This window comes from Trachymyrmex cornetzi, unplaced genomic scaffold (genome assembly GCF_001594075.2).
Source record: "Trachymyrmex cornetzi isolate Tcor2-1 unplaced genomic scaffold, Tcor1.1 scaffold811, whole genome shotgun sequence".
Classification (NCBI taxonomy): domain Eukaryota; kingdom Metazoa; phylum Arthropoda; class Insecta; order Hymenoptera; family Formicidae; genus Trachymyrmex; species Trachymyrmex cornetzi.
In genome coordinates, this window is record NW_017300149.1 from 140402 (window position 1) to 162205 (window position 21804).

Here is a 21804-nt window from a genome sequence, read left to right on the forward strand (position 1 = left end):
TAATCAAAATTATTACTTAAATCGAAATATTAATATTTTTGCTTGTTATAAAATTAGTTCTTTGTGCAGAATAAAATATGTACTTTAAATAAGATAATTTTTTTAAGTATTTTGTATCTACTGAGAATATAATTTATAATATATAGCTGACAAAATAATTTATAAATAAAATAGATAATTAACAAAGATATATTAAAAAATCTATAAATGTTAATATACATAAAATTATAAGGGTAAAAAAATTAGATTTATATTGAAACTGAATAACTTCGACAAAATTTGTAATGGTGACTTTTAATGGTAGATAAACACGAAGAAAAAGAAACTTGAGAGAAAAGGAAACGGAATAATAATAATAATAAAATCAAGATGTAACTTCGGAGCTTTTTAGATAATAAAGCATTGATAACTTTGTTAATTTACTCGCAGTAAAATATTAACATATTTCAACAATTACTTTTAAAGTACAAATACAAAATTCAACATTTTTATTTTTAAAGCTAACAGAAAACGATTGAGCACGATTGACTAAAAGTTGTTTGAAGATTGTCAAAATATTATCTCTTTTTTAAATATTATGTTGTACTTTTTATCATTTTAAAATAAAGAAAAAAAGTATCAATTTTTAATATAAAAATTCAATTTTCTAGAAATAAAAAGTTTTATTCTTTTATACGAAGACAGATTCTCAATAGTGCCACGAATAATCAATAGCCTCAAATATTTTTTAAAAGCCATCAAACTTACGTTGATTAAAAAAATCACGGTCTCTTCTAATTCAATTTTTAATTAAATACAGTATGCGGAAGAGAATTTTTTAATATATTAATATGTATTTATTCTATATACTTTTACACATAAAAAAAAGTTGCAATTTCAATACTACGTTCTTCTCTTGATAGAATGCAATATTGCCATTGAGTATTCAGTATACATTATATGTATACATATTTTATATGCGCAAAATTACCTAAGTTCAAAAGAATTTAATAGCATCTTGCAAAATTTTCTTTTTAAGTAGTTTTAGTCAGCTCCACATTTTATAAATATTTCATATACGTACGTTTATGCATTTAATATATTCAAAGCTGTATGCAAACTGCATCAAAGTTTTCATGAAAAGATCATAATATTTTCAAATTTACTTTACGTATTTCTTTATACCAGATGTCCGTTACATTATTTAACATATATTCCACTGTGTTTATTCACTTATTAACGCAATAATAGTCTTTTAAAAGGCGAATTGGGATTCACACAACGAGACAATGATAATTTCTCAAACATTTACTTGTTTTTTATGAGTAAGATGAGGTGGAGGCGTCAGTGCTTATTGGCAGCCAACAGCCTCGCGTTCCCAAAAATTACGTACTGGGTATGTCTTGATGGCCATACCCCACCATGCCGACGTTAAATCGACACGATGCGCTATTGAAGTAGCGAGCACCCTTTTTGCTCGGCCCGTCGCACGCTGCGTCTTATAAATCCTGCGAGTCGGAAGTTAAATACAAGATAAATGTAGCTCCTCTGGCCATCTATCGCACGTTTGAGAAACTATCAGATACATAATATATGACGCGATGACGAGGCGCACTCAGATCCACGATGTTTTTATCGATTTATTTCGCGTTTTTTACATCTATATCTTTTCAATTACATGGATAAAATCAAATTATACCTACATATTACACTTAAATATCTCTCAAGACGACTACTTATGTTTTTATTAGTTTTATAATCGCTCTATAGTTACGTATATTTATATTAATTTTATTATTGTATAATTATTTTCTTAATTTTTTAACTTTCAATTTTTGTTATCAATACAGGGTGTTTCATAACATGTAGATATAATTTCAGAAATAGGTTCGAGACGCAAAAATAACAAAAAGTTTTTATAAACATTTGTTCTGTATTTCTATTTGACCTTGTTTCCAAGTTACAAACATTTTTGTGTTTATTAATTATAAACTAAATTAGCGTAGAATCTTCGTACATCTTCACGCGTCTTACTAATTTTTTTAAACAACCGAAATGAGGAAGCTACGCTATCTTAGTTTATAATGAAAATGGAACACGAAAACTTCTATAATTTTAAAACAAGGTTAGATCAATGTTTGTATGAACTTTTTAATTTTTTCGTGTCGTAAATTCATTTTTGATGTTATATGTTCGCATACGTAATGAAACTATTTATTTATTCATCAGTTCAATTTACAATAAGTCAGAGATTTTAGTTAACGGATTATATTTTGTAGTGAATTATTAATGCTCGGAATAATAAATGCGCTCTAAAACACAAAATATTCCCGATGATAAGCTAATAGGTCGTTGGATTTAAATGAAATGCATGATCAATTTTCTGCGAAGATTCTCTCATTAACAGCTGCAAAGCATTAGCAAACAGAATTAATTCTGCACTCAAATTAACAATAGCGTAGCCTGTTGAAAAGCTTAATTTCGGCAAAGTAATGTAATTGATAATTGAGTTAAATATGACTTAGAAAAGAGAATTTTTGTTACACGAACTGATTCATCAGCACATTGCGTGCTAGTAGAAAATAAAGTTCGCCTCCATAAATATACTTCATATACATGTACGATATTATATGATAGATTAAATGCAATTTTGCATTGTTTATGTCTACTCATTTAACTTGTAGAGGACAAACGTAATAAAATATCGATTATCCAGACTGTTAATTATTCAAAATGCAGCAACGCTGCCTATTTTATATAAAACATTTCTGAATCTGAACAGTTAATTTATTTTACTCATGTTTTATACATCAGCTATTTTATTATTTTTAAGAAATTATTAGAAACATAGAATAGCATTTACAATATTTGTTTTCATAAGTAAGGAAAAAGACTCTTTACTCCTGTCAGATGTTGTGATTGAATTTTGCGTTGTTTATTTAAATATGATGCAAATTACATATGTATATGCATACAACATACGTAATTGGTTTTTGCTATTAACTATAATTTCGTAAAAAAAATTGAAATGTTAATGAAATGCAAATTGAAATTAATTAGTCTCGGTATAGGTACCTGAATATATGTATTCTCGGTGTAAAAACGAACTTTCAGAAACGCGACTTGGCTCTTATACGCGTAATGCTTTGCATGACACATATGGGAAACACATTTTCATATATTTGTATTTTCAGAAAAAGCAAGAGAAAGTTTCTAAAAATAAATCTTTTATATATGCGATCGAGTACATACAAAAAGGAGAATGAAAAAATTATGCATAAGCCATGGTTTGAAGCTTAAAACTGTTTGTCGGTTATCGTGCTCAATGTTATTTTGTAAGATTAATAAAGTGATCGTTAAATTATAAAATATGATGCTTCAAATATCAGTTTCACAAATATGTGAAAAGGCGATAAATTATTTGAATTTAAAATTATATTACAACGTTGAAAGATAAAATCAAAACTTCTACTTAAAATATCTGATGTGGTGAATACCAATAGTTGTGTTTCAAGATTTTTAATTTTATTTTTCGACACTGTGACAAGTGCAGCAATCGATGGGGTGGAATCATGTAAAAATAGAATGAGACGCACAGAAGCTAATCTCGCAAAATATATTCCGCCTGACTTCCGTGTCGCGGCAATTGCGAATTCCAAGACGGTTTGGGAATATCGGGATGTTTTCTAAAAAGCCGCTCTCGGGGAAACCGCGTCTAACGGAAAATGCGTCGGACTATCTCCAGTCGGTTTTTGCCAGTTTCATCACGTGCACCGCGAATCCTTACTGCCGGAATGTATACTTTGGGGGATATTAAATCGGATGATATAGAGACTGAGATTACATCGTAAGTTCCTGGACGGACGTACATTCGAGAAATATCGAGATTCATGAAGTTTTTCGTTTAGGCTTTTATCGTTTCTACTTCCATAAGGAAGTATTCCAGGAGGAAGCTTCCATATGCTTATAATTTGAAGAAATCTTTTATCGTCCTTTTCAAAAGTTTTTGGAACAAATTTTTTAAAATAAAAAAAAATTTATCTTCACTTCGTCGAATACGATCCCTTTTTAGATAAAAAGAGATAAATCAAAATTTAAGAAAGGAGATAATTATAGTATGTATAATTGTAATGTCATTAAATGCATCGTAACATGGTAATTATTTAAATTGCCAATCGCAATGTCCATCTAGTAATAAAAAATTGGCATAAAATTTATTTAACAAAGTATCATATAGCGTAATACAGAAAAACGATTTTGGATTTTGACGTTTGATTAAACGAGAATGTTTCAATAATTTCGTTTATTCAAATAACTCTGCAGCAGGGCTCGGTCTTATTTCAAATAAAAATTTATTTAAAATATACATTTTTAATAGAAAAAAAAGTAAATAGTTATTCAGTATTTATTATTTAAAATAACTTCTTTTGACCTATTTCTTATTTAATATTTTAAATAAGTTTTTGGAACTTATTTTATATTTTTTATTTTAAATGATTTGTATCAGTTTTTTATCGAGTGTGAATTTTAAATAATTTTCTGGAACCTATCTTATATTTTTTATTTTAAATAAATTGTATCAGTTATGTGTTACCAATCCGTCGGTACACGTGACAGTGAGTAATTAAATTATAGTATATTTATGATGAAGTATTGCACGTGTGGGGTATGAGATACACCCATATGATCCATGTTGATTTTCTACCTGGTTCGCGAAAGGTTGATATTATTAAGTATCAATTATAAGCTATAGCTATAAAAAAACTGAAACATTATATTTAGAAATGCATTCGTATATTCAAATAAACAAAATAATTAAAATATTTTTTATTTAAACATTATTTGAAACGTTTATTTAAAATACATATTTGTTACTTTATATTTTAAGTAAGTTTCCAAAATCTATTTTTTATTTAAAATAAGAAATAGCCTTCGAAAACTTATTTAAAATAAAAGACACAAGTTATTTTTATATTTTAAATATAAAAGTTATTCTATATTTTAAATAAATACATGTATTTTCGCCCAATTTCTTATTTTATATTTTAAATAATTTCTTGTGACCTATTTTAATATTTTTAATAAGTTTTTGGAACTTATTTTATATTGTTTATTTCAAATATGTCGTATCAGTGATTTTACCAACTCCTACGATTTTATATTTTAAATAAGTTTCTAGAACTTATTTTATATTTTATATTTTAAATAAGTCGCATCAGTTATTTTACCGAACCCTGCTCTGCAGTGTATAGGAAATCCAAAACTGTAGGCTAAGTAATAGGTCATACAAGAATCTATTGCCAAAAATTTCCTCGAAAATGGATACCTTAAACTGGGTCAAATTACGAAACTTAATTAAGATTATGAGAAACAATGAGACTTCCGTATCATTTAATATGTAGGGTATCCCAAACTTTTTGACACATCGCTTGTGAGCAGATAGCACAGACTTAATTGAGTCGAAAAATCTTTTATCATTTTACAATTTTCACAGTCTTTTTTTAACTACCTAATAAGCAGAATATGTAAAAAATCGATGCATAAATAACTTTAAGATATTTTTAAAAAACGTCTTTACGATATTTTATACGGAACTCTGAAAGATATTTTAAAGCTATCTTGTACACTGATTTTATCCGCTTATTCAGCAATTTATAAAAATTAATATCTTATTACAAAAATGGCAAAATAATAAAGACTTTTCAAGGACTCAGTCCGATCGATCTGCTTACAAGCGGTGTGTCAAAAAGTTTGGGAGACCCTGTATAAATTTTGAAATAAGAAAGATAACAAATCGTAAGATTTTCTCGCGTGTACAATGAATATAAAATCAACATTTTGAAATTCTCAATTAACATTTTGAAATTCTCTTCGACATTTTTAAACTCTCTTAGATCCGATTTCACAATATATGGTTACCTATAAAGATTAATATTAACCAAGAAGTTCATGAATTTCATTGATAAATCTGTGGGTAACTTTAATCTTTAGGTAACCATATATTGTAAAAACAAACCTTATAATCATTTTGCCTTGGAAATCGATTCTATCAATTAGACAATCAAGATGTGGAAATGTTTCGATAATTCTTAATCGGGTGATCGGGTGAAAACGCTTACCTGAAGATACGGCACGGCCTTGCAGAGTTTTAATCCGAGGAACCAGGTCTCCGTGACGTCCCAGAGAACCGACGGTGGGAGGCAGATCAGCAAGACGAGAAGATCGGCCACCGCCAAATTGACGATGAAATAATTGGTCACGGTACGCATCGAGTGATTGCGATAGACGGCCATGCAGACAAGTGCGTTGCCAATTAGACCGATTATGAAGACGACGCTGTGCATTGCAATCAGCACCCAGTCAGTGAATTTCGGAAATATGTGCTGCACCATAAGTTCGATGTAATCCTCGTCCGGGATGCAGTAATCGTTGGTGCAATTCGTGACGTTGGTGTACTCGAAGTTGCCATCATTGTCCGCGAACGAATAATAATCGACCGCATCCTCGTCGAGCGCATCACATAAACGCGGCGTCGCCGATACAAGCCAAATGATAATCATCACAGCGAGATTCATGTTTATTCGATCTTATTGTGTCATAATATCTCACTGCAAATCATCACTCGTGCGCAGTTAACACAATTAAATGTGAAAACGATTTAATTGCGATCCGTTTCTAGTTACACGCGATATTTTATCGTGGATCCATCCAGTATCGTGGATTCATTGACTGACGGAATTAGGGTGGATAAATTATTAGCCGAATCATCGATCGTATTAACGTCGGTATTAACGTAACAGAGTGTAAAATGTCCTTTACAGTGATACTACATTATTGCGTCGCGACGGGATTTAGTCAAACAACTTGTCAAATAAATCGCGAACGCGCGAATGCAAATCTGAGTGTAGATAAAGCGCAGCGCTGAAGTGCCGGTGTTTCCACAATGATGGACTACGCTTTTAAAGTTCACCCTCTTTTTCTTTCATAAATGATTATGCTTATATAACTTAGCATAGAATTTCTTTGAAGCGGGCATTTATTTGCTCTTCAGAGCGCGATTATGAACAGCTTCTGTCTATGCGCGATAAAGAATATATCATATATATTTGTCGAAATTGAATTTATCTTCTATATAGAAATACAATATTTTCATACTGCGCTTGAATGTCGTATATCTTCAATATGGTCTTCAAATATGTTCCTAACTGTAATACACTTCTGAACTGGATGCCATGGATGTCCAACTTGCAAGATCCGAATAGTTCTGATTTACCTGCCAAACCGCATTTTCCTCATGTAATCGTAGCGTTCAGACAGGCATAAAATATTTGTAGATGAGATATTTAAATTCAAATATGCTTCATTTAAATCAATTTCCGTAAATCAGGAAACTTTTCCTTCCTCTTTTTTAACTTTGTTTTGGAAACATTCGCTTTAAACATTCTTTAATTAGACAAAAATTGACAAATCAAAAACATGTCACCAAGTCAGTTATACACAAATAAACGTGCGAATCAGCGTTACGTCCTAGATATTTGATTAAATTGATACAATCGATAAAATACTTTGAAATTTCGCAAGTGATACGGAAGAATGACATAATCATTCGAATAATATCAATCAAGGTAGCGATCATGTAACTTCCTCCCTAGGGCGAAAATGTAAAAAGTGAAAAATTTCTTTTCATATTACCTTCAGGGCTAGTCTCACCAACTCCGATTAACTTAATCGACCGATTAAATTTTAGAATTGTCTATTAGAAAATTAAATCTGGCGGCTGTAAAGAACGCTGTAATATATATTACTCTTATCGCATGGATATGATTTCCACATAAATTATTTTAATTAAAATTTTTACTTAATTATTAATTTAAAGTATTATATTTTACATAAATAAATTATAATTAGCAGAAAATTAAAATGTTTGAAACCGGCTCAATAATATAAATGTTCTCTTTTTATATTTTCGCCTTAGAAGAAAAGTTACGTTGTTACTCAGAGTCTTATGTAAAAAACAGCTGAATAATGTGACTATGAGGGACATGAACGACGCAATGTTGGTCACGACACATTACAAATAAATCAGCGTTTACCAGAATATTCCGGAATACATATTGCCCTAATATATATGAATTGTAGAGTCGATCTTTGCTACCAAAATGTCAAAGGGGAATGTTTAGCTTTATCTAAATGTCGACACTTAACGTTGTAAATCAATCCTCAAATTCAATTTATATATTTCAAACCTTTAGAGTTTGCAGACGTTTTATGGTAAAAAAACAAATAAAATAAGTAAACGATTTGAATAAAATAAGTGAACGTTTGAAATTTGTATTTAATTTATATCATTATTTTAAAAAACAATATAATTAAAAGAAGAGCTAGGAGCCAAAAAACATTAATTTTAATATTTTAATTTACATTCATTATTTTACATTCTGATTAACATGAAGCTATTGAATCTGAACAGTTTTTCTATAATTGCATGTTATTTTTACTTTATTTGTCAATAAATTTAATAAGGACTTTTTGTGTTTAAAATGCTTTGTTATTATATTAATTTATGATATTGTTATCTCACACACTGATTAATATGAAATTATCGAATCTGGGCGGTTTTACCGTAATTGCATAATATTTTTATCTTATTTGTCGGTAAATTCAATATAAGGTCTTTTTGTGTGACGCTAAAAGCTTAGTAGTCGACGGTGAAATAGACCGGCAGTATCTATCGCCAAAGTTGGTTGAATTAAAACGTTAGAGATATAAGATGAAATATGCAAAGACGACTTCTCGCAAGATACTGTTTTTTTACCAATAATTCTCAACTCGTAATAAAGATCCAACAAATGCGGTTTCCGTTACGTATTACAGAAATGTAAAGACGTAAGGTGCTTTCTCCGTCTAGTGATATAAGTCATTCTGTCTCCCTTGGCATTCCATAGGTAGCAAAGACGGAATGATACTTTCCAGCAAACAAGCTGACATTATTTGCCGTTTATTTTGATATTAATGAATGACATATTAAATGAAGTTAAAAACGTAATTTTAACATTAATATCATTTGACGGATGAGCAAAATGATGACAAATACTGTCAGTTGTTTTATCGGATTGTTTCGATTTGTGTTCACCAAATGAAAAACATCCAATATGTAACAATTTAGATTGTTATTGTTATTAATAATTATTATTAACAAAATGTGTGTCATTAACATATTCGTTTTACTTCTTCGCGTGTATTTAATTTAATACCTCTCTAAATTTATACCATCAGCTAATTTTTATTCCCATCTATTTTATTAAAGGTAAATATTATAGTATTATAGCTATGATTAATTTATATCGTAAGTTCGGAAAAGCCGTTTGCATATAGATACAGTTCAGGTACAGCCCAATCCCATTTTTCTTAACGTCGTATCTCATAAATCATAATTCATTTATTTATGCCGTAATTTAAGATATCGTATTTCTCATGCGTAAAATAACTTCGCTTAAACTGAATGAGGGAAAGTGATTGATTATCTATTTGCTTCTAAGTTAAATTTAGGAAGAATTTTTTATTTCTAATAGCTTGCGGAACGAAAAATGTGGAACATGAATTGTTAGCTTAATTTTTATCAACAGAAATTTATTATAATATTACAAAGAAATAAATACTTTTACGGCAATTTTGAGATACTACAGACTTCACTTTTGCGTAGTCTTATCGGTAATTATTTGTATGCCAGTCAACAAAGACAAAAAAATAAAAAAATTTCGAAACTTAAATCTTAAGGATGATTATTAATTTGGGTTGGAGAATTAAGAATCAGTATTCTCAAGATTTTTATATTTTCGTCTTTTTCAGATTATATACTCCTAATTATATTAAAACAGTTCAAAATACATAAATAATATTATTGACGCAATGTGTTATTTTAACATTGATGTAGATGTTATATTGCTATCAATATAGACATAAAGTGATTAATATTATTTGTGATATGAGATATACCGGATCGTTTAATAACTCATGTGTAGTATCATGTAATGACATTTACATTTTGCGTAATGGGAAGGTATTATAAGTAGAGGAAAACCGAGGTTTATAGATTCATTTTTCAGTTTCGAATTTTTACAGACGAAATTAAGAGACTTATCGAAAAAATGAATTCTACAGTTACATACATTTGACCTAACAATATTTTAATAATAAGGGGAAACTAATAACTAATATGAACAAAAATGCATTTTTTTATTACATTCCATCTGATTTAACTAGTCTCGGAACCGGGGTAATTCGACTAAGATTATTAAAATAAAGATTAATGTATTTTAAGCTACACACATCTTTGACTACATACCTATATTAATAAAACTTTTATAAAAATATATTTTAAACACAAACATTCGCTTCGCAGGGCAAAACAATGCTTCTTTTTGGAAAATTTGTTCATTTCGTGCAAATACACGTCGAATGAGCCTAGTTTTCGAGATTGAACATGAGGGAACTAAACTTATAACATTTACCACTGAAGAAAATCTCTTTAAAGGAATAAAATTTTGTGTAAGTGTTATAAAAGTCGTCACTAAATGAGTCATACAGTTCCATGCTGTGGTTAATCTACTATCTCCATCCGTTCATTTTTTAAAAATATTAACAATATACGATAATAAAAACACATAAACAAAAAAAAATCTGTTGGACTTTATTAAGTAAGAACTACACTTATCTACTATCTAAGTAAAAATCAAATATCTCAGAGACAATCATATACGATTGTAAAACAAAAACTTTAAGAATAAAAATATTTAGGTGTACGATTTTTTTAAATTATGGCATAACTTCTATCATAGATGTGTTCACAACAAGATATTACAGCAGACTTATAGCGGCAGTCGCTGCTGCGTGCTTAGACACATTTACGCGTGTCTCGCGTGTTTTGTTTTTAATGTAGCCTGTAGATTATTCTACTTACTCCTATAGTCAACTGATCCCGGTCTCCCCTATAATTTGTGTGCTATTTATTATATACCTTTCTAATAATTACTGCAAACTCAGTTGGTTATCTGAGCTAATCTTATTAGTCTCCAAGGAGTTTTATTTTACAGATTACACCGTTTAAGATTAATCTTCGTCCTCCAGTTTACGTTGACATAATGATCTCACTCTTAAAGTCTTTTATAACTGTCGGTGGAGAAAATAACGATGCAATTTTGATCCTTATCGAAAAATTGTTATTGTTATTTTCCATCTAACCGTAAAAACTGCTAACCAATAAAAAAGTGCTAATGTTCTGTTAGAAAGTTTCCTCTTTTTCTCTCTACTCTTTTATCGCATCGTGAACAACGAGACATTTACTCGTAAAACTTTCACGATCCCGTCGGATATAATTGAAACGACCCGTTGTACCTTTCGTACGAGTTACTTCTTATTTTAGAACATAAATTTTATTTCATGGCATTTCAATGGCGTTTGTATTTGTAAAGTTATTTTGTAACGCGATTCGCACGTTTTCGATTCACGTAATCGAACGTGAGGCGATCGAGGTATGCAATTAATTATGCAAACGGAAAATATATACGCTTCCGCAAGTATTACGGAAATTGAACCGTTGTAAGTGCACAGAGAAAATTTTATATTAAGTTTTAATATACTTTTAAATGACACTTTACTATGTCTTGAATTTTCGTATTTTTATCACATAAATAAAAAAAAAGTAATTATTTTGTTAAGCCATATTCTAACATGAAAGCAGTTAATTTTTACTATGGTACGCAAACAAAATTTGCTAGGTATATATTTTTTACTTATCTTTACAATCCTAACTTTCATTTAACAAAATTTGATTTTGTAATAAAAATTTTACTATAAAATTTACTATAAAAAAGTGTAAAAATTATGTTGTATTATTGTTTTTAAAAAATAATGATTGCATTTAAACTTATAAAATTTACATGAAGACCGCAACTACTACTACATTATAGCAATTTTAAATATAAAATTTTCTCTGTGTGTGTGTGAGATATCATACTTCAGAAAATGTTTAATACGTATGACTACATTTATTTTATTGATGTGATTAACAAAAACTTTTTTATTTTTTTCATCTAAAAATTGTGCTGTTCTAATCAAAATTTGATTAATCTAATCAAATTTTGAATGTAATCTAACACAATTTTTGTTATTGTATCCCTTGTTGTTGTAATAAAAATTCTAACTAAAAAATAAAAAAGTCAGAAAATTTTTGTTAATCACATATCAACAAAATAAACGGTTATCTACTAAATATTTCTCTCGGTGTATTTCCGTGCACATGTATATGTATCGAGGATTAATTTAACTTCAGTATACGCGATGTGCGGTCCATTATTGACGACACTAACAATCAATTGTATGATCAATTAAAAGTTAAATGCGCGAAATAAATCCTCTTTCTCCCGTTCTGTACATGAGAGATCTGATTCACGTCACCTCCTGGTGGATCGGTCTTTACAGTCGAGGACAAACGCATTAGATACCACGTCGTAAGAGAAAAGCTGACTGCATAAATTTCCGTTCCAAGTACGAATGCAAACCCCGTTGAATTCGCTGTATCGACTCTCGTATAACGTCGTGCTGATTTATTGTCGCGTCGCATGGATCTCGTTCGTTGTGATACGCATCGTGGTTATTCACTGGGCTGATTGCCAAAACAACTCGTTAAATTCAATTACGAGTTCTGAACGAGAGGCTTATAATATTCGTTCCCGGTTTTTCGCCCACACACACACACACACACACACACACTCTCTCTCTCTCTCTCTCTCTCTCTCTCTCTCTCTCTCTCTCTCTCTCTCTCTCTCTCGTTGAAAGACGTAAATGCGAAAATGCGCAATGAAACTTTAACGTTACCTATGAAGGTACGGTCACGTTTAGTCACTTCACAATGAACAGTCGCGTGGGCTTCCTTTCCCGGTTGGCTCGTAACAGTAATGGTCTTCCTTAAGCGAATATATGCATCCGTCACATCGCAGGATTATACGCTTATTTCCTGCATATACGTTTTGAATCAAATATTTAGACAGATTTGCACACCTTACTCATATTCGCGACGTTACTCCAAATTTTCAGCACGGCAAAATATAGAGGTGAGACTGTCAGAAGCGTCTAAAGTACTCGGGATTTTACGCTCACATAAAGCATGCAACAAGAGACTTTTTCTCTCTATGTACGAATTATAATTTAATATTTAAACAACTTTATATTATAATTAGTTTCGGATCTGTGCATTTTTTCTTCTTTCAACGTGATAATAAAAATGAGACTAAAGAAAAATGTTGAAAATAACCCGACTTTTACGTTTGTAAAACACTCTTTGAAATTAAGTTCATCTTTCACCATAAACAGACGCATTTCCTCGATTTCTTACTTTCCATCCAGCAAAGAAAATAGTCTGGACTTAATTTTCTTTTATGGTTCAATCTCTTTTAATAATGCAGAGGTTTTTTTATAGAATCTCTCTTTTACGCTCTAAAAATATTTCTTATACTAAAATTTCTAAATAAAAAATTTTGTCCTGTGATTTAAAATTTTTTAAAAAAATTTTTTCTAAAATATACAAATATAAAAATATATATAAATAAAAAATATTTATTTATGATGAAAAAAAAAGATAAATGTTTATAATTAGGTGTGACACTTTTACGTATAAATACATATAAATTAAATGTGTACATATTTATATACAAATTTCATAAAAATATTTGTTAATATTATACTACACCTAGAAATGACAATTTTTCATTGAAATTTGACCGACAAATCAAATTTTGATTTTATCATATGCTTCGAAAATAATATGTTTAACTTTTTTAAAACCATTTACTTATAACTCGAGCAACCACTAAAAATTCCGATAACACGCAAAGTTATTACCTTCTTATAGTTACCGGAGAAAAAATTGTCGACGAGAATATTTACACGTAAAACTCCGCCGAGAAAAATATTGAAGATTACGTTTTTGCGATGCATAAAGTTCGCGCGACTTCACAAAGTTTTCAAACCGCATCTCTCTGTGTTCATTTCTTTTCCTTCAAGCACTTTTGCGAACCTGAGTGTAAGTCGATTCGCGCGAATAGTATTCCTTAGGATCGTTACGATGTTTGCTCGGACTCCGGTCTCCGCAGGGAGGTGAAAACACCCCCGACGGAGCGGGATACAGCGCCGATCTCCTTCTCTGCGGAAGGATGCGAACGCGCCGGCAGACTCAGCGAAACTGAGGTGCGCTGTTTTAACGAGGTCGTGTAGTGTAGACGTCGGTCACGACGCCGCGCTTGCACTTTGCGAAAATTGCTCAATCTACGGAGACGAAAATATTTCAGTTGCTTGTACACCGAAATTAACTATTTTCCTTCACTACGGAATTACAGAATCTAGATACGCAACAATCGATAAAAATATATGTAGGTACATGTACGCTTCCTGCGAATTTCAATCTCAATTTTACTGATAAATTTTTTTGAATGAGTTTCACGAACTAATTTCTTTCTTGACAATGAAATACTGACGCCGGTGATTTTTTAATTCTGAGTTCGATTGGGAAAAAAATAGAAAGATTCTTTGCAAAATCATATTTTTGGAATAATTCCGAACCGTACTTTAATTGGCTTTGTTATAATTTAAAAAGTACAATGTAATATCAAAAATTCTTAGAGTTGAGCAGTGATCTCCGAGAGAATGTATTCCTGGGGAAAAAATGCTTCATATATAATTATAGAAAAAATTAACATATTTTATATGCAATTATATATAATTATATATAAATTATGTCCATTAATATAACATTTTTCCTCTGATTTTATTAAAGAGAAATATTCCTTTATTACTGTGTTTAAACGAGACATTATTGAATCGCATGCGCTTTTATTTTTTTCTCATTAAAGCTGAAATATGCAATACTGCTCGTCATACATTTTGGAAAATATGAAAAATATTAATGCTTCAATCAATTTTGCTCGGTATTTAAAAATTATGTTTATAAATTACATTTCTATTAGACAAGGGACTATTTATTGAATATTCAGTCCAGATATTTTAAGGAACTATTTATTGAATATTCAGATCGCGGATTAATTATAAAAGAAACTTTCGATACATTTAGTAATCTACTTAGCAATATGGGCATTTGAAAAAGTGATTTCTTAATTGTTTTGACATAAAATATGGAGGAAACAGTCTAGAAAATTGTTTCCGTAGTATACGTATTTTCTCAACGTTAACCCAAATACGCTTTCTTGGGATACATACGTGTATTCAAATATTCCGATTATCATCTACATATGTTACAAAGCCATTAATCATTTCTTTAATTAAATGTTTATAACTGTGATATATGGTGTCGCAGTTCCTTGCGATTATTTAATCAATTTATTTCTAATTTCAGAGATACTGTAGAAGACAATTAACTATCACATAAAACGTTAAAAGGATATCTTATTTTTTAGAGGCTAATGAAGAAAAGCTGTTAAAGATTATTGTTTATATTTTACAATATTTTAATATTTTTAGCATTAAAACTTATGAGCTTGAGATTGAAAAATCTTACTAAAAAATAACTTTGTTTTTAGAAATAAGGAAATAAAATTTTTAATTTACAACATATTTTTGTTTCTAAAAATAAATTCTAATCAGAAACTATTAATGCCTCGATAACTGTGTGTGTTACAAAAGGATTTTTCTCTCAAATTTGAAAATTGGAATTAAATGTTGTATTTTGAATACTAATCGCCCTGTATATCTATATAAAAGATTGTGCATCGAGCCTTTGATGTGTTTGATGAGCTTTTGATCTACTGATATTTTTTTTAACAAATCACGAAACTTTTCATCGTCCCTCGATGTTTATTCACAACTTTATTCATCATCAATCATTAAACTGCCCCTGTCGCTGTTATCTTATCGTTTGACGATTTATCGCAAGCTATACTTTCCAGTAGGTCCATCTTTGCGCAATCGGGTTTAATACTTCTTCGTTAACGTTAATTAATCTTATTCCTGAGGGACCAGGAACGGTCATGGCATACAGAATATGTTCGAGCAAAATTGCGCAAACCACCATGACAAGTTCCCAAATCTACAAGGTATTTTTGATTAATAGGTTTTTGCATGGTTATGAACTTCTATTGCAATGAAAAATTGTCGCTGTGACATCGATAGTGCGAAGTATAATCGACTGTTTAAGATAATGTGCTTTTTTTTTACTTATTTGTTATTTATTCAAGTTACGTTGAAAATATGGTAGTGGAGTTTGTCTTTGATAACGACTTTCTATTAGAGTTGGCAAAAACTAATGTTTTCTTTTTAATAAAACATTTTGTTTTTCTTTAAACAATTTTTATGTTTCAAACATGCTTTAAACAGTATTATTAAAAAGAAAAATTTTTTATATATTAAAAACATCGATTAAATTTGTTTTAAACTATTTAAAACATGTTTTTTTACCATCTGCTTTTTTTAATGCAAATTTTATAAATATTCATACATTTAAATGCATTTATAACGTGTATACATTGAATTAAACATGTCACAGAAACAAAAATTGCCATATGTTTCCATTTTTATTTTAGTTATTTCGCTGATATATACACACTCGACAATTAAATCTATGGGATGTCCAAGAAAAAAAGTAGTACATAAATCTTTTTTTGGAGAACCAGAATTAAATCTTTCCGCGCATAAAATATTATTCATGCACTCAGTATAATATTATTTCTGAAGATATGTCTCAGTGGCACCGAGAGGGTAACTGCACGTAACATATCAACGCGAGTTTGAATCCTCCAAAAATAGAAAAATAGAATAGGCTGGAAAAACCAACGGAATACAGATAAGCTCGGTCGAGCGCATGTTCTTTTTATCATTTCTTTTTAATCCTTTGAGATATAATTTTTTTCTTTGTTTCTATTTTGTGAAACACTGCCTCTGAATGCACTTAACAAACGGAAGAGATAATACTGCCACGTCAAGCTTGCAGCACCGTCGACTCTGTGCTTTACGGTCCTCTTCAATACGACCTATTTCTGCCCATGAAAACGTGACCATGAAGAGTGGAACGGATATAAAACAATAAAAGTAAGCGGTTTATTTCATCGAAGTATATTCTAGTAATCTAGTATGTCGATAATACCTTGTCAATACGAATCTAATTATATACCTAATTATGAAATACAATATTACAGATTATAATTATCAAGGAATTTAGTTATTATTTAATAATACAACAAATTGAAATATAATCTTAAGGGAAGTTATTTTCGAATATGATAGAAAGCTGATTTATTCGGATTGATTTGTAAACAGAAACTAAACGATGAAGATAAGAAAGTAAACACTTCCGTTTCACTTAAATGAAAGATGATGCCAGTCATCCTGAATCAATGCGGAATAAACACCAAAAAGAAGCATTGAATAGAATAGCAAGAGCCAAATGCATTGTTTCGTAATAAAAGCAGTTCGGTTTTTTGGTCATTATAATCAATCATAATCAGAACTGTCATTTGTTTTTTAAACAGGGTATTATATTTTAACAATGATGTATTATAACGGGAACATATAATATATTACAGCGTAATAATAAAATAATTCAAAATGCTTTTATGATAGGCACAAGAAAATACGATTACGCTATTTAATATTAAATCATATTATTGCGATATTTTCAAATGATGCTTTGAGTGAAAATATCTAGGGATTCAGTTAATTTAATAATCGTGGTTCCATTCTAATTACCGAGGAATGCATTTATTATTTAGTAGCATAAATTGAAATGTCAAGAGTGAAATTAAAAGTTTGCGTTTTTGCTACTTCAAAATGTATGAAAAAACAATAAAAACAACATTTTTCATACAGAATGTACGAAAAAAATAACAAAACATTACGTACATATTATGTATTAGCATTTATGAAAAGAATCTAAAGAAATGAGGAAGGTAATAAGGTACAATCCGGCAAATATAACGAAAAATGCAAAGAATTATATATAAGGGATGAAAGATCAAGATATTTAGATAAAAAAAAGTAAATGATATACATTCATATTTAATTGCAATTTTGAAAATGAGAAATTAATGAGCGATTGTTTGATCATAAAATACCGTTCGATAATATCTCAAAAAAATGTACCATTTTACCATATTATTATCAATCGTTTCGCGCTCATTAAAGATGCATTAATAGGAAGGCACTGAAAAATACGCGTTGTATAAAAATTCTCTGGGTGAAAACGGATAAAAAGAATCGACAAATTAATTTCTATAGAATAATGAATTTCGCAAATTAGGTCAAACAGTGGTTGATAATCAAACAAAATACATAAAAGGCAGTAAACCACTAAGGCTCGGTGTTGGTAGCCAAGTATATATATTATATCAAGAAATTACAAATTATCATAGACGTTTCGGTCTTAAATTAGACCATTTTCAGTAATAGAAAGTGAATGTTTCGCATACAAAGCAACTCGCAAATTAGTCGTACAGAAGTCAATAATAAACATTTTTTATAGTCAACAAAAGTAAATCATATTCTTGCTGTGAATCAAATTCTTCTCTATATAGAAATAGTGATTCTTCAGAGTAAATCCTTCTTGCGAGGAATAATTTAAGACCGAGACATCTATGATAATTTGTAATTTCTTGATATAATGTATATACTTAGCTATTAACACCGAGCCTTAGTGGTTTACTGCCTTTTATGTATTTTGTTTTAATGGATTTCATTTGAATAACAGCTTACATTTGGGTTACTAAATTTCTCGAAGAGGCCACGAATAAAAAAATCGCTCGAGCGTAACAAAATGTAGAACGTCCTTTGTGTTTAACCAATGGTCTCGTTGTAGATAATACGATTTGACGATAAAAATATTCACACAACGCGAACAAGAAAGAGTATTCTTTCACTGTAATTTCATAGTTTCGAGCTCATTTTAATTAGAGCTCATTTTAGTTTCGAGCTCATTTTTATATTCAATATAAAATAAAATATATTTATGATAATATTTATATCGCTATGTTCTACAAATGAATATATGACATGACATGTCATGTATTTCAGCTTTTAGCGATGTTTTGCTATCAAGGTGCAATTTCATGCAGCGAAGAAAAGCTGGCTTTTTACCCCCACTCCACCACAATCAAAGCAGCGGTCAAAAGCTCTTCTTCTGCTTCCTTTTCATGGGGCGTATCTTCGCTAGCTTTAATTTTCGGGTATTGCCAAAAAATTATCAGCCATGATCGTTAAAAACACACTTAATCACACTTAATGACACTTAATGACACTTAATTCAATATAAAATAAAATATATTTACGATAATATTTATATCGCTAAATTAGCTGAAAAAGTTTTAACGTAAGTGTTTTTGTTTCGTAACAAAAGAACTTAAACTCAAGTAAATCACATTACAAAAATAAATTACTATGTATGCAAAGGAGTAGAATATATATATAAACGACAAACACACTTTAATAAGATAAAAGTTTTATTTTTTTTTCACGTACATATCTTCTCCATTGTATATCACAGATATTTAAAATAATAAGTTCGACCATGTGAGACTACAGTACGTTTTGTTACATTTGAAGTTGCAGAAATCAATATAAAATCATACAAGTGTCAAACAACACATATCGATCCAGAATTTATTGACAAATTGCTTTCTTTGAATTTTTCATATGAATAGATCTTTAGATAATTTCACATAATACGATATTTGTCATATCATTTCATTGCTCCTCAATGTATTTTCTAAAGCTTCGATAATCGACTGCATATTTAATTTTACCGCAATTAAATCGTGTTTGTGTGTTCGTACACAACGCAAAATAATAGCAAAAATAATTTGAAAAAATATCGAAATTATTATTAATAAAATCGTACTGTATAATAAATTTCGCCGCACACGCAAATTATTTTTTAATCTTTCAACTAATGCCGTATTTATTGCATTGCAAATTACGGATTCGAGCATTTTTTATTGTACAATTAATTATTATTTGCATTTCGCTATATAAACTGTAACTATTCGATAAACAGAGACTAATTATAACCACTGATTATTGAGAAAATGATAAACCACAACGTTTATCATTTTCTACGGCTTTAAGTGTTTTATAACGTTTCCTCTTGTCAACAGAGAAAACATCGTTGATTTGGAAGAAAATTATCGGAATTTGAAGATTGTCAATTTTGAAAATTTAATATGGCATAATTGCGTGAAACTAATTTTTTCAATTTTATTTTTCATTCGCGTAATTACAAGATTCCATTATTTTCCTGAGTTGATGAAGTGTGTTCGTTATACATAATAGAATATTTTTGCTAAAATTTAATAAATTTTATATTACAATGATATTCTTCCAAACTCATTTTTTTTCTGTTGAAATATATTGTTTTTGTGCTTTACACTTATACATTATCCATACATTGCTATGTCTCGAAATCACGAAAAAAAATCTAGTTTTATTCGCAATTTTTCACTGACAAATTGAAGACATAATTAAAAATAACAAAATTAAAAAATACTCTTTCGATTATTCTGAAATATATCTCAAAACTCGCGTAATGGGCTCGTTTGACAGAAGTATTAACAGTACGAATTTTAGAATGATAATTGTTAGCTCATCATAAGTAGAAAATTCACTAGTCAAAATAGTCTATCTACATATGTCACAGATGACAAATGTCTAAAAATTGTTCTATGAAATAACTAGACTCTATAGAGAATATAACTATAATATTTAGTATATTAAAATAATAATTTATATATATATTACTGTAAATATATTCATACTCTTAATGAAGTACCAGTAATATTAGATTTCCTTTAAATGCGTTTTCACTTATATTCAATCGAAAAGAAATTCTAACATATTTGAAGATTGTTCCGCCGCATATTTTTATGTCGGTAATATAAAAGCTACTCATTTTCGTTTCATATCTTGACAAATGTAGAAATAAATTTTTAACATTTACATCTTATTGACAATTTAAATTATACTTGTTAAGAATTACTAGGTTGAAAATCTATAACTGTAGTATAACTATAGGTATACTAACAGATAAAGTAGGCACTTTCGTATCCTTGCAATACATTAACTATTGTTGTCAAATATTTATAAGACATTGATACAGTCTTATCTCTGCGTGCTCTATAACTATGTACATATTCGAAATTAAAGAAGGAAGCTTGAATATACGAAGGAAGTAAAAGAAGCAAAGGAAGTAAAAATGTCTTAACAGTATCCATGGCACGTAAAAGAGCACAATCAATACAAGTCTGGCGCCAATAAAAATGTAAAAACGTTATTTTTATTAATATAATTTTTGGGTAAAAGTACCGATTGGGGGACCTCCCTCCAATGAACCCGAGCTTGACATATGTTGTTAAGGTCATGACCCTGAGTGATCTCCAACAGGTTTTAGCCGTCGCTCGCCCTCCGTGAAAAAGTTATTAATAATCAAAGTTTCAAAAATGGCGTCTTATATCGATACAGTTTTATTCAATATTTAAAGCATCTAATGGATACATCATACTCATAATTTCAAAAAAGGTATCAATTCTCTTTCGTCAAAATTATATATTCTTTTAAATAAGAATTCGGCAAGATAATATATATACATATATCCATATATACATATATGTATATGCGCACAACTCTCACCTTCGACTCTCACCTCCCTCCCCCCTGCTTCAGGGGCGCACAACTCTCACCTTGGACTCTCATCCCCCCCTTCCCCTCTGCTTCAGAGGGGTGAGAAGGGAAGGTGAGAGTCGCGCGCCCCTTTGCAGGGATGGGGGGGGGGGGGCG

General features: G+C 29.9%; 2 protein-coding genes across 3 annotated transcripts in view; one reads left to right on the forward strand and one right to left on the reverse strand.

The window, feature by feature from the left end:
- The window catches only part of LOC108768609 (orexin receptor type 1), a 48173-nt gene extending 41451 nt beyond the window's left edge, over window positions 1-6722 (reverse strand). For both annotated transcript variants that reach the window (XR_001940499.1, XM_018519102.1), the window contains exon 1: window positions 6099-6722. Coding sequence is in view for 1 of the 2 variants with exons in the window: in XM_018519102.1 (XP_018374604.1) it covers window positions 6099-6554 (456 nt within the window). In the remaining variant the exon portion in view is untranslated. The remainder of the gene's footprint in view (window positions 1-6098) is intronic.
- The window catches only part of LOC108768606 (spermatogenesis-associated protein 5), a 115155-nt gene that overhangs the window by 30391 nt on the left and 62960 nt on the right, over window positions 1-21804 (forward strand). The gene's annotated exons all lie outside the window — the stretch shown is intronic.